At 36.8% G+C, this 14245-nt stretch overlaps 3 protein-coding genes across 4 annotated transcripts; all 3 read right to left on the reverse strand.

The window, feature by feature from the left end:
* Window positions 1-4706, reverse strand: OXP1 (oxoprolinase 1). 2 transcript variants are annotated; one of them, XM_023671002.2, is made up of 2 exons: window positions 4420-4706; window positions 1-4006 (listed from the first exon to the last, which is right to left on the reverse strand). In XM_023671002.2, the coding sequence occupies exon 2, from the start codon at window positions 3995-3997 to the stop codon at window positions 197-199; it is 3801 nt and encodes a 1266-aa protein (XP_023526770.2). In that variant the 5' UTR covers window positions 3998-4006; window positions 4420-4706; the 3' UTR covers window positions 1-196. The 2 variants fall into 2 exon arrangements, with proteins under 2 accessions (XP_023526770.2, XP_086978507.1); XM_087122381.1 differs by having other exon boundaries at window positions 1-4036.
* A 1146-nt stretch (window positions 4707-5852) lies between these two features.
* Window positions 5853-8457, reverse strand: LOC111789951 (uncharacterized protein At1g28695). Its single transcript, XM_023670693.2, has 3 exons — window positions 8157-8457; window positions 7679-8080; window positions 5853-6558 (listed from the first exon to the last, which is right to left on the reverse strand). The coding sequence occupies exons 1-3, from the start codon at window positions 8301-8303 to the stop codon at window positions 6061-6063; spliced, it is 1047 nt and encodes a 348-aa protein (XP_023526461.1). The 5' UTR covers window positions 8304-8457; the 3' UTR covers window positions 5853-6060.
* Window positions 8458-10294: 1837 nt separating this feature from the next.
* Window positions 10295-13839, reverse strand: LOC111790950 (rac-like GTP-binding protein ARAC4). Its single transcript, XM_023672084.2, has 7 exons — window positions 13341-13839; window positions 13091-13178; window positions 11967-12076; window positions 11806-11869; window positions 11280-11344; window positions 11037-11102; window positions 10295-10652 (listed from the first exon to the last, which is right to left on the reverse strand). The coding sequence occupies exons 1-7, from the start codon at window positions 13476-13478 to the stop codon at window positions 10554-10556; spliced, it is 630 nt and encodes a 209-aa protein (XP_023527852.1). The 5' UTR covers window positions 13479-13839; the 3' UTR covers window positions 10295-10553.
* Between the last annotated feature and the right edge of the window lie 406 nt (window positions 13840-14245).

The following is a 14245-nucleotide window of genomic DNA, read 5'->3' on the forward strand; positions in this document are numbered from 1 at the left end:
TGAAGAATGTGAACCCGAGCAGAACCCGAGCAATACTCGTTCTTTGTTATTGAGCTACTTTCCCTTTATTAAGGAGAAAAATACGAGACTCGTCTTCACATACACACCAACCCGGGAAGTATAAACGAGTTCATAATTTTATTTTCATCCAAATATCCTCGAGAGGAACATACGGCTCCGCTGCCTAGAACCACCACTAAGGGCAGCCCCATCCTCCACCACCAGGGGTTAAAATCTGAAGAATCTCCCCAGCTTTCACAGTTACAGTATTCTTGCCACCGAGATAGACTCTTCTTTTATCCTTTTTTACCAGAAAATTAGCCCCACGAGCACCGTCTTTTCCTCCGTTCAAGCCTCTCGGCGCATGGACACGTCTCTCCGAAAGAATACTCACCACCACTGGTTGCTTGAACTCGATCTCCCTAACGAGCCCGTCACCCCCTTTGTAGACTCCACTTCCTCCACTGTTCTCTCTGAGTGCAAATGTATGTAAAAGAACAGGATATCGCTGCTCGAATATCTCGGGATCGGTCATTCGAGTATTAGTCATATGGCATTGAACTCCACTAGTTCCATGCCAAGAAGGACCAGCTCCACTTCCCCCGCCAATTGTTTCGTAGTATCCAAATGTAGAGTCGCCAAAAGTAAGATTGTTCATACAACCTTGGGAACAGGCACATGCCTGAAATGCTGTGAGTATGACATCAGTTATCCGCTGAGAAGTAAGAACATTCCCTCCTACAATGGCAGCCTTCTCGCTCGGGGAAAGGAACGAGCCTGGTGGAATATATATCTTGACAGGAGCCAAGCAGCCCTGGTTGAGAGGAATATCGACATCGACCATGCAGCGAAGGCAGTATATAACGGCTGCTGCTGTTACTGCTTCCGGGGCGTTCCAGTTGCCATATACTTCGGGACTCGTCCCACTAAAATCGAAATTGGCTTCGCCTTTACGAGGATCAATCGTGAGTTTCAAATGAATTACAGAACCGTCATCCATGTAATCCTCTTCTTCGATTGTTATGGAGCTTCCCTCCGCAGATCCAGCTGAATTAGATGAAACTCTAGAGGCCACAGATTTCAGCATTTCTCTTACTGCCCCTTCTGCATTAAGCTGTACGTATGTCATATAAGCCTGAACAGTATTTAAACCATATTGCGCAATAAGCTCTTTGATTAGTGAAATCCCTCTGTGATTTGCAGCAACTTGTGCATGAAGATCAGATAAATTATCATGGAGTCTACGAGTTCCTGGGATGACGCCTTCATCAGAATTAGGGAACTGCAGGAGCTTGATAATGCCTTCTTCTTGAAAAATTCCCTTTTCGACAAGCTTGAATGCTTTTATTGCAGCTCCTTCTTCCCAAATGGATTTCGAAAATGGTGGCATGCTTCCAGGAGTTATGCCCCCAATCTCGGCGTGGTGCCCTCTACTTGCGACGAAAAATATCAATTTTCCATTATCAAACACGGGCGTGATGACTGTTATATCAGGAAGATGGCTACCTCCAGCACATGGGTGGTTGGTGACCAATACATCTCCCTCGTTCAAATTGTCGCCCCAGTACTCGATTTGCCACCGAACGGTACTGGACATTGCTCCTAGGTGGACAGGTACATGGGGAGCATTGGCAACTAATCCTCCATCAGGACCAAAAAGGGCACAAGAGAAATCCAGGCGTTCCTTGATGTTTGTTGATATAGAAGTTCTCTGTAGTGTCCTTCCCATCTGTTCAGCTATACCCATAAACCGGTGGTTGAAGATCGATAATTGGACGACATCTGCAACCTTTTCTGATACTTTTTCCGTGCAAAAGGCGGAATCTATTTCAACTTTGATGTTTCCAAATTTGGTTATCGTAGCTTTGCAGCTTGGCTCGACGATCACGGTACTATTTCCGTTCATAATGATAGCAGGCCCTGAGATGACATGACCAAATCCTAGATTGTCAAGCTTGAACAAAGGTGTATCCTGCCATCCATTTCCAAAGTAGACCTTGTAGTGGCCTTCAATTTTAGGGTCACCTGCAAGTCCTTCAAAAGCCCGTGGCTTCAATACATTTGTGACTCCTATACCACGAACTCTTATATCACATATGAGAATATTCCTATTCTGCAATTTAAATCCATACTCTTGCTGGAAAAGCTTCTCGAACACAGCTGCAAAGTCGAATCCTACTCCATTATCCGTTTTTTGGCTCCTTACCATGATGGCAGTGTTTGTACCTTCATATCTCAGATTCAAATATGTTTCAGTTTTAATGCTTCCCTCGCTAAATCCTTGTCCCTGCAGCTTTTGCTTTACTTGCTTAAGTAAACTTGCCTCTCTTCGAGTGACTTCCTGGATAGACTCCGAACAATACACGGCCGAGTACGGCTCCTGCTCTTCTTCAACAACATCCGCCAGTCCCATACCATATGCACTTAAGATCCCACAAAATCTATGAATAAATATCTCTTTCATACCTAATAGCCTGGCAATGGCACATGCATGTTGAGGTCCAGCACCACCAAAGCAGGCAAGAGCATGGTTTTTTGTCTCATGGCCCTTCATCTCAGTCAATTGTCGGATTGGACGGCACATAGTTTCATTTGCAACATTTATAAAACCCAGAGCAATCTCCTCGATTGTCATAGGCTTTGAGGATGGATCCTGGATTTTTCTGTAAGAGTTAATTTCAGTTGCAAGCTTCTCAAACTCTCCTCTCGTGGCTTCGATATCTAGAGGCTGATCCTCGTTGGGACCAAATATGGATGGGAAGAAATCAGGGATAACAAAACCTAAAACCAGATTTGCATCAGTAACAGCCAGCTCACCTCCTTTTCTGTAACAAACCGGACCAGGGTGTGCACCTACTGATTCTGGTCCAACGCGGAAAGCTCCAAATTGAAATTTCAACTTTGAGCCACCACCAGCTGCCACAGTGTTGATGTCGAGTTGAGGAGCTTGAATTATTGCACCAGCGATCTGGGTTTCGAGGACCTGTTCATAACTTCCAGCATATCGGCTGACATCAGTTGATGTACCACCCATGTCAAACCCAATGAGAGGCTTCCTGGTCTCAAGATCAAAAAGTGTTTGTGAGTAACCAACAACTCCACCAGCAGGACCAGATAAAACTGCCTTGTGGCCTGAAAACCTATTTTCTGGTGCAAGTCCTCCATCTGATTGCATAAATAGCACATTCACCTTCCCACTGCTCTCATCAAATTTGGACATGAATCCAGATAAGTACTCTTTGATGACTGGAGTCAAGTATGCATCCACACTGGCTGTAAGGCCACGCGGAACAGCTCGAACCATAGGGGTCAAAGCTGAGGACAAAGAAACATGTTTAAAGCCCATACTCCAAGCTAATTTCTCCAGAGCCAATTCATGTTGTGGGTAAGTGTATGAATGCATTAAGACAACTGCCAAACAGCTGATGCCCCTTTGCAGAAGATCCTTCAGTAATGGCTTCAAAGCTTCTTCATTGAGAGTCTTCACAATGTGAATAAGCTCACCAGAAATTCCTTTCACATATGAAGTAGAAGAATCTTGATTATCATCCCCCTTGCCATGAACAAGCTCGACTCGCTCATCTACTTCTATGACATCCTCATAAAGATTTGATGGTTTTGAGACAGTTAGGTCAAATATGTTTGGGCGGGCCTGGTTGCCAATTTGAAGCAAATCTCTAAAACCTTTAGTAACACAAAGAGCAATCCTTTCTCCCCTTCTCTCTAGAAGTGCATTAGTTGCCACAGTTGTTCCCATCCGTATCCACTCTATGTTTTGAGTGGGGATTTTTGACGTCCTTGGAATTTTCTTCCCACCATATTCTTCAAGAATCCTCCGAATTCCTTCAACTGGAGCATCATCATAATTCGATGGATCAACCGATAAAAGTTTTATAACTTTACCATCTGGACGACCAGGAATTTCAGCGTAGACATCAGTGAATGTGCCACCTCTATCAATACAAAATCGAAGTTTGTCTTCGTTACTACTTCCCATTGATGATGCCTGAAGACAGAAACAACATTACTGAGAGACCTGTTCGTCATTCAATCTCGTCAAGTGAAAATGCATTTCAACAACTCAGAGATGAGCATCGGAAGACACTTGATTTAGTTATCGATTATGAAAGTTAAAGTAACACAACATATTGCCATGCAATCGGTAGAACAACTAATAAATACCAATCAGAGTCATTTAGTTCACTCAACCAGCGTATCTGCCAATCTTCCAAATGCATCCAGTTATGAAAGATCAAATAAGAATCAAAATCAAAGTAAAAAGAAAGCACAACATCACAACAAGAAATCGAGGAGTTTCAACTCCGCATTGATCAACACACACACAAAAAAGAAAGCGAGAAAGCCTAATCCTAACAAAAATATACTCGAATTCAAAGAATACAAGTTCGAGAAACCAACCGCTTCGACTCCGATCTGACACCGGCCGCAGTTTGACCACCTCAGCGTCGCGCGGTGTTAGGCGGGCTTTTATAGCAAACTCGCGGGCTGCGGCCTGAAGGAGACGCGCCGATTGTCCGAACACGCACCGTGGGGGCTCGTCGTCGCTGCTCGAGGCGGGGAAGAAGGAAGAAGGAAGAAGGCTGAACAGGGGGAGTGCTGGGCCTGCTTCAAGAAAAGAGGGAGAGAGAAAGGGAGGAAGAGAGGCTTCACGAAGATAAACGAAGATGACGATGAAGCCGCTGTGATCTAAATCCAATTGGTCAAAGCCTTTAAATATTTTTAATATTTAATTCTTTAAGCTGTCATGTGAAGGAATCGATCTTTTAATGTTAAATATAAAAATTAGCTAAAATCAATATAAATACTTTTTTTTAAACCTTCCTTATTATCTAAAAAATACACCTAAATCTTTTTTTTAAAAAAATCTGTATAATTATTATTCAATTTTCAAAAATGTTAAAAGAAAAAGATTATTATCGTTAGTTACCGATAGAAACCGTTAAACAGAACAAAATAATTTAAAAAATATCTTTTAAGCCAGTTTAAAAATACTCTTTAATTTTCAAAAATTATACGGATACTTTTTTACTTTTTTTTTTTTTAAATCTATTTTAAACTTTTTAAAATTTTTTTTACTTTTTTTTAAATCTATTTTAAACTTTTTAAAAATTTTAAAAATAGTTTGAACGTTTTTAAACAATTAAAAAATACATTTATCGTAAATCTCACGTTTCAAAAATACTCATAATAGCATTAAAACCTTTTGTAGACAATCTATAAAGGATAGATATACAGTTTTATATATATATTTGGTAATAATTTTTTTGAATTAAAGAAGTTTAAAATTTTATGGTTATTTTATAAATATAGTACTAATTAATTAATAAATATATATATTAAATTGAACGATATAAATGGAATTTTTTAAAGTTTAGAATATTTTTGAAATACAGTGAGAAGTTTAAGAATATTTTTAAAATAAAATATTTTCGGAATATTTTTTTAAAATATTTTTTAAAAAAAGTATTTTTATTAATTTAGCCTAAATTTTTTTTATATTAATAAATTATATTCTCTAAGGCAGTTTTATTATATTACATAATTATTTTATTCTTATTAAGGAAAATTATTAAAAAAATAATTAATAAAATGTTAATTTATTTAATGATTATCTTCAAATAAATGATTTTAATAAAATTATATAAATTATTTTATTCTTAGGAAAATTATTAAAATAATTTTAATTAATAAAATTTAATTTATTTAATAATTATCTCTAAATAAATGATTTTAATAAAATTATATAAATTTTTAATGATAAATAATTAGTTTAATAATCAAATTGAAGAAATAATCATGACGGTTATATTTCAAAAATTTTGTACATGATAGAATAAATTACTTTAAATTAATAAAAGAAAAATTATAATTTTTTAACAAATGAGAAGGAGAGATTTAGTTTATTAAATAGTTATACACCTCTATAATCTTATAAATCCAATCCCTTCCCCTTGTTTGGCTCTGTTCTAGAAATGCCCTAAAAATTCACCGATTCAATTCCCCGCTGCCGCCTACGCCATGGCGATTCACCTTAATCCGTCAATGTTTCCAAGATCGCTTACATCTGACATGATCCGACCACCAGAAAATCTCCGACGAGTTTGTGGACGTCCTAAAGCGTTTCCAGTCGCCAAGAGTGGCTCGAAGATCGCCGATCTTAGCGACGATCGTTCGACAGCAATTGGCATGGACGGTGGAAACTTGGTTGAAATCATTGCTCCTCTGGCAAAATCCACTGAAGAAGAGAGTGTTTAGAAACCTAACCTTGAGATTGAGTTGCGGAATCACACCGGCGCGGATGAGATTGACGAGAACGTCCTGCTCCTTCTGGCCGGAGGTGTCGTTCCTCATAGAGTACCATTTATGGAAGAGCGCTATGGTTCTGTTGTTGGATCGAATGAAATAAAAGCCGGTGTTGATCGGATTTGATGCGGACCAGGGATTTCCATTGAAGTGATCCGTGCTGATTTGAAGATCCTCTGTTTCGTCTTTGCTTAGCTTCGAAAATGGGTTCCTCACCCACATTACATCCGTATCCTGTTCAATAAAAAAATATAATAATAATAATAATAATAGTAATAATAATGTGTGAATATTATTTTCATTTTCATTCCTATATATACTTTTTAAAATAGTATTTAAAAATCTAATAATAATAATAATTATTATTATAAAATACCTCCAATTTGTGTTTATTTCTTCCATTTAAAAAATTAATTAAAATATTTAAATTTATCGCACTAAAAAAATTGGTATAATTGGAAATAAGTGTAGTTACAAGTTTAATGGCCAAACTTTGAAATATGTTTCAATCTAATAAGAATAAGTATCTAAACTATTAATTTTGTGTCGATTAGGTCTAGGTTCGTGTCTATGAGATTGGAGTATGAAATTTTGTAATAACATAACAAATTTAATTTTTTTAAAAAAATTAATTAATTTATTAGATATAAATTTAAATTTTAAAATTGGTGTGAGTAAATTGTGGATTTTAATTTTTGTATAAAAATTAATTAATTTATTAGATATAAATTTAAAATTTAAAATTGGTGTCGAGTAAATTGTGGATTTTAATTTTTGTATTTAATACTTATATAAATTTTAAAATTGATGAAATTGGTACTAGAATCCAAAACATTGGTTTATTATTTGAAATCCATTACTTATGGTATTATTTTTGTTATACCCCTTGATAACGGAAACAAACAAATACCAAATGCATAGCTTACGCACCAAAATTTGATAAAATCAAGGAGTAAAATCCTTTGTTGTATGTAAACTTTTAGTCTAAAATCCAAATTGGACTAAAAGAAATCAGAGTTTCAAAAATGATGAAATGAATGCTAAAGAGGAAATTGATGAGATTTGGTTCTGTGATAAAAACAACCGATTCATGGTTGATATTTTGAAAAGATAATTTAAATTAATCAGCGCTAGTTTTGTTCAAAGAATCAGCAGGATTTTGAAAATTCTACTCCCAAAACAAGGACAAAATCGCGAGTAATTTGATTCTGCGGTTTATACACAGGCTCGAAGTGATGATATCGTCGATCGGTCGATTAAAGCTATTCGATACGATCTAAATCAACGTTTAACGATAATCTACCAGAGAAGAAGAAGAAGAAGAAGAAGAAATTAAAGAGGACGGATTGTTTACCGTGAAAATGAAACTGTAACCGCGCTTGAGAACGTCGAGAAGAAACAGAGTTCTTCTCCACATCATTTTGTTGAATTCATCAGACATGTAAAGCTTCTCTCCGCCAAAATCGACTCCTTCCGTCTCCAATTTGAAGCAATTCAGCCGCTGAAATCTGCAGCGATCGTACGACGTTTGATCGACAGCGACGAGAAGAAGATGATCAAGCAATCGTCGAGTATCTTCTCCCATCCAAAAGCTACTGAGAAACACATCGAGCATCGTAGTATCGTCTTTAACGCCTTGATCGGCATACGCCTTGTTTATCACCGCGATTACGACAGTCTTGTTCGCCATCGCCGCCTTCTCCAGTGCAAAATCAAGTTCATCTCGTGAATCGTCCACGGAATGGAGTAATTCAACCTGCAAATTGAGAAATCATCGACGATCGTAATTGATATCGAATCCGAAGGTAATCGAGAGAGATCAGAGAGCGTACTGAATTGGAGCGATAGCATTGGGGGAAAAAAACGAGAGGATTCATGGAGGAAGAAGGACCAGAGACGATGAGAAGAAAGGAAGCGATCATGAACAGTAACAGAAATCCATAAGTAATGAGAGGAGGTTTCTTCGGCGGGAAATCCATAGCTTTTTTTTCTCTCTCTCTCTCTCTCTGTTTCGGTTTAATTTCTCGTCTCTTATTGAGAGACTCAGAGTCTCTTCATAAGATCCTTCGTTGTTGAGCTTTAGGTGAAAATAAAGTCAACCAAATATAGTTTCGTTAATAATGCTTATTAAATTACTAATTTTTATTTTATTTTTATATTTATTTTTAAATTTGAATTTATTTTATATTAAATATATTTTATTGCCCGTGGGCAGCTCACCTAGTTCTTCTACCCTTCTCTCTCTGCCTTCCCACTCTAAACGGAATATTCATGTGAAGTAGGTGTCCAAATTATGGGAGTAATCAGTATGTAACGGCCAGATCTAGCAGATATTGTTTTCTTTGGCTTTTTCTAAGCTTTCCTTCAAGGCTTTAAAACGCGTCTACTAGTGGAAGGTTTCCATACTATTATAAAGGGTGTTAGATTATGAAGCCTGATTTCCATACCATTATAAAAGGTGTTAGATTATGAAGTTTGTTGCTAGCTTGAACGGGTTAAGTTATACTGCTGGTAGCTTGTTGAACGGGGATATATCCCGCCAGGTAAATAGCTATATATAGTAGATCGTTAAATATATATATATATATATAGTGAGGGAGAGCCTTGAAAATGTAGTATGTACTTTCTATATTCTCGATATGGTAAAGCTATATATAGTAAATTGAACTATATATATATAGTATGTATTTTCTATATTTTTTGTATTCTCTCCTACATATCTGTAGTCATCCATAAAAATCTTAATCCTGTTATTTGTATACAGAGTGTGTTTGTTGTTATTACTAACAAAGGGTGTTTTAAGGGTGTTTTTGTTCTCCTCCCCAACCAATGTGAGAGATCAGACAGTGATACAAAAATAAATAAATGGAGTAGCTAATTAAAATAATCTCAGCTGCTAATTTCCTACACAAGCACGACAAAAAATACTGAAAGGACCAAACCACATCAACTTACTTTCAAATTATATGGACTAATTTAAAAAAAAAAAAAAAATAATAATAATAATAGTAGGACTCAATAGAAATATTTAGGCTTCAATTTTATTTAAAATTCCAACTAATATATATATATATATATATAGATAATATATTCACCCACAAAGTTGAAAAGCAGAAATTTTTAATCTATTGTTGAAGGGAAATTATTCCATGTGACGGTCACATTTTGACGATCCCCTCAATTTTATTTTATTTATTTTGAGTTGAGATTTTCACCTTACGCAAGCTATTTGCAAGGGGGGAGGAGTCATTCCGACGTGTCGTCCGCACAAAGCCTTCCGAATCCCAATGCAAAATTATCTTTTTCCTAACAGGCCACTTTAAATCTTCAGTCTCAAAAGTCTTCACAGTTTCGTATTCTCAAAGCCAAAACGACATCAAAATTCAATGGTGAAACATTAATAATTCTAGCAGTCAACTTTGTAAAGATTTAAAATTAATATAATAAATCAGTTTGATATACAATATCCTATTCAAAATAATGAGTCTAATGACTCATTCATTTTACTCAAAGTATGAATTGACTATTTAGATAGGAGTATACCTTCGAAAAGATATTAAATTCTAACATGATGAAACTCATTAAAAAATGGCCAACAAAAGAGAGAGATTCGATAGACAGATGTCAATGAAACTCGCTAAATTTTGTCAAAACTACTAATACGATCTCTTTAAACGTCGAGACTTGAAAACCAATGACTACAACATATTCCCTCAACCAAGGCATCAGTCGTTCAAATCTCCCACGACTAAAACAAACACAACCGTTAAAATACAATATCCTATCTCCCACGACCAATATAAACACAACCGTTAAAATACAATATTCTATCTCCCAATAACGAGTCATTCACTTTACTCAAAGTATGAGTTGACTATTTAATAGGATTATACCCTTAAAAAGATATTAAATTCGAAGAGGATGAAAATCACTAAAAAATGGCCAACAAAGGGGCAAGAGATTCGACAGGTAGATGCCAATGAAACTCGTTATCAAAACTATCAATGCAATCTCTTTCAGACGTCGAGACAAGAAAGTACAATAGGAGAAACCAATAACTAAAACACATCCCCTCAACCAAGACATCGCTCGTTCAAATCTCCCGAGAAACACAACCTTTAAAATAGACCCTATAAAGATCATAGAAGTTGTAACATACAAAGTAGTTTAATTAGAAGTGATATGGGAAGTTGAATAATAAATGAGGGAGGAGAGAGGCTTAAACATTCTCAGAGAAAATTGCAGGTTGGATGTTTTCTCTTTGGCCTCTTGGGTTTTGGAGGTTGAAGAACCACCTTCACTGCAGCATCAAACACAGCCTTTACATTCTGCATTTCAAGAACAAGGTTCACTTAGCTTGTCCCAATAAGCTCCTTCATGCAATCATGCACAATAAAAGTGGTCTTGTTGGCAGGGATATGGTGTTATAAAAAGATTATAGCTAAAATCTTGTTTTACTTATTGAATGGATCAAAAACCCGACAGATTATCTAAACCAGACCAACTATTTTTTGATCTCGAACTTTAGAAAATCGAACTAGCCAATACGTATAGTTCAACCAACTGAACTGATTTGGTTAGTTTCGTAGACTTCTTCGACTTCGACTTACACCCTTAGTTCTTGATTTTAGCACTTCCCAACAGTTCCAATGATAGCTGAACCAAGTTCTTTAATGGTTGTGCTTCTACATTAAGAGGTAATAATCACTAACCTGTTGTGTCTTTGAACTGCACTCGATGTATGCCACTGCTCCAATAAGCTTCTTTAGCTCCTCGCCCTGAAACAAAGATATTTTTGTACATTTCCTTTCCATAAAAACTTGGAATGGCAGAGAGAAAGCAATACATTCTATGACAGCCCAGTGTGAAAACCGACACTGTGTAAACGTCAAATGAGGACTAGCAGACACAAACACGAGATTCGAAAGGAAAATGAAATAGCTCCAAGTATTGACCTGTTTCGTCGATATTGTACACGCCCCAGGATAGTCCAAGAGGAATTGTTCATTGTCTCTCAGATCTGCCATCCCAAGTAACAGCATACGACTTTCAATCAGAACAATACCACAAACACAAAGAACAGATTTGTGGGGTAAGGGTGAGTGGGGGGCGAGTAGGAGCTTCAAGAATTATCTTCCCCTATAAATTACAGAACAACGAGAGATACACATTTTAGAGACACAAACAGGCATCATTTTACATAATACGAATATATCTATATTGTGTGGAGATTTAGTTTAACGCATCGACTTGTATGCAGAAGTCGTCGATCAAAAAGTTGATCTCTGATTACATGACATTGAAACAAACTTTTTTATACGATCGAGTCCCGGGAAAGTTCAAGAAATATTATTCCATTCGTGGACGTGTGTTCTTATACCAGCCACAAAAACAACCATCAGAAAAATTATGAGAATTTTACTTAAGAATGAAGGTATTGATAATTCAGGCAATGGAATTAAAGTTAAAGAAGAAAGGCACCTAGTTTGGTCCCTACAAGAATAATGGGCACTGATGGGGCATAATGCCTCAACTCTGGGATCCACTGCTCCAAAAGAAAAGGACATGAAGAAGAATCTAAATACCATAAGATTGAACCAAAATAATGAGCATTACAAAAATTGTAAAGGAAGTGAACTTACTTTCTTCGATATATTTTCAAAGCTGGCCCTGCTTATGAGCGAAAAGGCAAGAAGGAAAACATCAGCTCCTCTGTAACTCAAAGGTCTTAGCCTGCTATAATCTTCTTGACCTGTAAAGGGATCCTTTTATAACATTCATCCACCACTTTAAAATGGAATTTAGTGGGAATATCTTTTCATTGAAGATTGGAATACCCATTTTAAAATGAAATTTGAAGCCATAATAGTCTATCTAGCAAATATTGTCCGCTTTGACCCGTCACGTATCGCTGTCAGCTTCACGGTTCTAAAATGCGTCTGCTAGGGAGAGGTTTCCACACCCTTATAAGGAATGTTTCGTTCCCCTCTCCAACATATGTGGGTTCTCACAATCCACTTCCCCTAGTAGTCCAGTGTCTGGTTCTGATACCATTTGTAACAGCCCAAGCTCACCTCTAGCACATATTGTCATTTTTGGGCTTTCCCTTCTAGACTTCTCCTCAAGGTTTTATAACGCATCCACTATGGAGAGGGTATAGCCCTACTCCAACCAGTTCTTTGCACTGTCCGGTATTTGACTCTAATACCCTTTGTAATAGACCAAACCCACCGCTAGCAGATATTGTCCACGTTGGCCCCTTACATATCGCCATCGGCCTCACGATTTTAAAACGCATATGCTAGGGAGAAGTTTCCACACCCTTATAAGGAATGCTTCGTTCTCCTCTCCAAACGATGTGGGATCTTACTACTTGATAAAACTTGTTCAGACATTCATATCCTGCAGCTATTGATGACACATAAAGTTTCTTTCTACAACAAGAAAACTTGAACGATAATATATTAAAATATGTTGGTATAACTACCAATATAGTCCTGGTGATTATAGTTTGCGTCTAGTTTCAATTTGATCCTATGATCTTAAAGGCTTTCCTTGTCCTGTAATTTGGTTAAATCTCCTAGAACATCACTCCACTTCCCAGCTGTTAAGGTTTTCATACGTCATTGGAAGTGGCAAGTAGAGGCAATTAGCTTTAAGCTTACACATGAAAGTATCGAAATCTCAGAAAAGAAAATCCAACAATTTAACAACAAAACTGGATAAATGAAGCATGATTATCAGAAGCAGAGGAAAAATAAATTACCCGCAGTGTCCCAGAGACCTAAATTCACAGATTGGCCATTAACCAAAACATTGGCGCTGAAATTGTCGAAAACAGTAGGAACATAATCCTGCCAAAGCAAAACAGATCACCATGAAACCGAGAATTTCTTCTTTGAAAGCAACAAAATCGCAATTGCAGATAAGCCATGAAATCCAAGAAAACAACCGAAAATAGCAAAATCAAGAGTACGAATCAAACAGAACATGAGAGAAACAAGAGGAGTTCATACAGTCGGAAAAGTGTTGCTAGTGTAAGAAATGAGAAGGCAAGTCTTCCCAACGGCGCCATCTCCAACCGTCACGCACTTAATAAACTTCGTGGCCGCCGTCTGTGCACTTGCCGAAGCAGTGGCGGCGCCGCCGGCCATGGTCGACTGTTTTTTGGATAGAAAGTACAGATAATCTGAACCGAAACCTTAGAATCCGTTGCTTTTTTCTTCTCTTCCTTCAAGTTATGGGGATTGGAAGAAGAAGCGGAGGAGGAGGAGAAATTTGAGAGGAAAAAGTGAGAGGAAGGTTTGAAAAAAGGCTATGGCGAAGAAAAAGAAGGATTGATTGGTGAAATTGGGTTGAAATTGAGGTGTCAGAGAGGGGAAAAGGGGAAACAGAAGGCCCCCCACAGCGAGAAAGATGAATCATCGCAAGGGAATCAAAGAGCATCAATTCTGGAAGGAATTGAACGAGAGATTTTTGGAGAGTGGCCTTCTTTTCTTCCAGGTCCCATGCAGATACGCGCTTCTACAACGCACTGTCGCTATTTATTCAAAAATTAAAAAATTAAAAAAAAAAAAAATCAATCTTTCGCTCCCTTTTCATTAAATATAATAAAATTTATTGAATGATAAAAGTCTAGGAATGATCCTGAATTTATAAGTGACTAATACTAATTTCATTGGGAGTGAGTGAGGCATTTTGGGGAAGCCTAAAAAAAGCTACGAGAGCATATGCTCAAACTGGATAATATCATACCACTATGAAAAGTTGTGTCCTTTATTAAAAAAAAAAAAAAACTTTTAAATTTTTAAAATAATTTTAAAAATATTTTTACCATTAATTTTTTTTAATAGTTTGTTTCATGTCACACAATTTTATTAATACCCACTTTTAAAAATTTTTAAAAATACCTATAAAAATT

The sequence above is a fragment of the Cucurbita pepo genome, chromosome 3 (genome assembly GCF_057944985.1).
Source record: "Cucurbita pepo subsp. pepo isolate OVF chromosome 3, ASM5794498v1, whole genome shotgun sequence".
Lineage (NCBI taxonomy): Eukaryota > Viridiplantae > Streptophyta > Magnoliopsida > Cucurbitales > Cucurbitaceae > Cucurbita > Cucurbita pepo.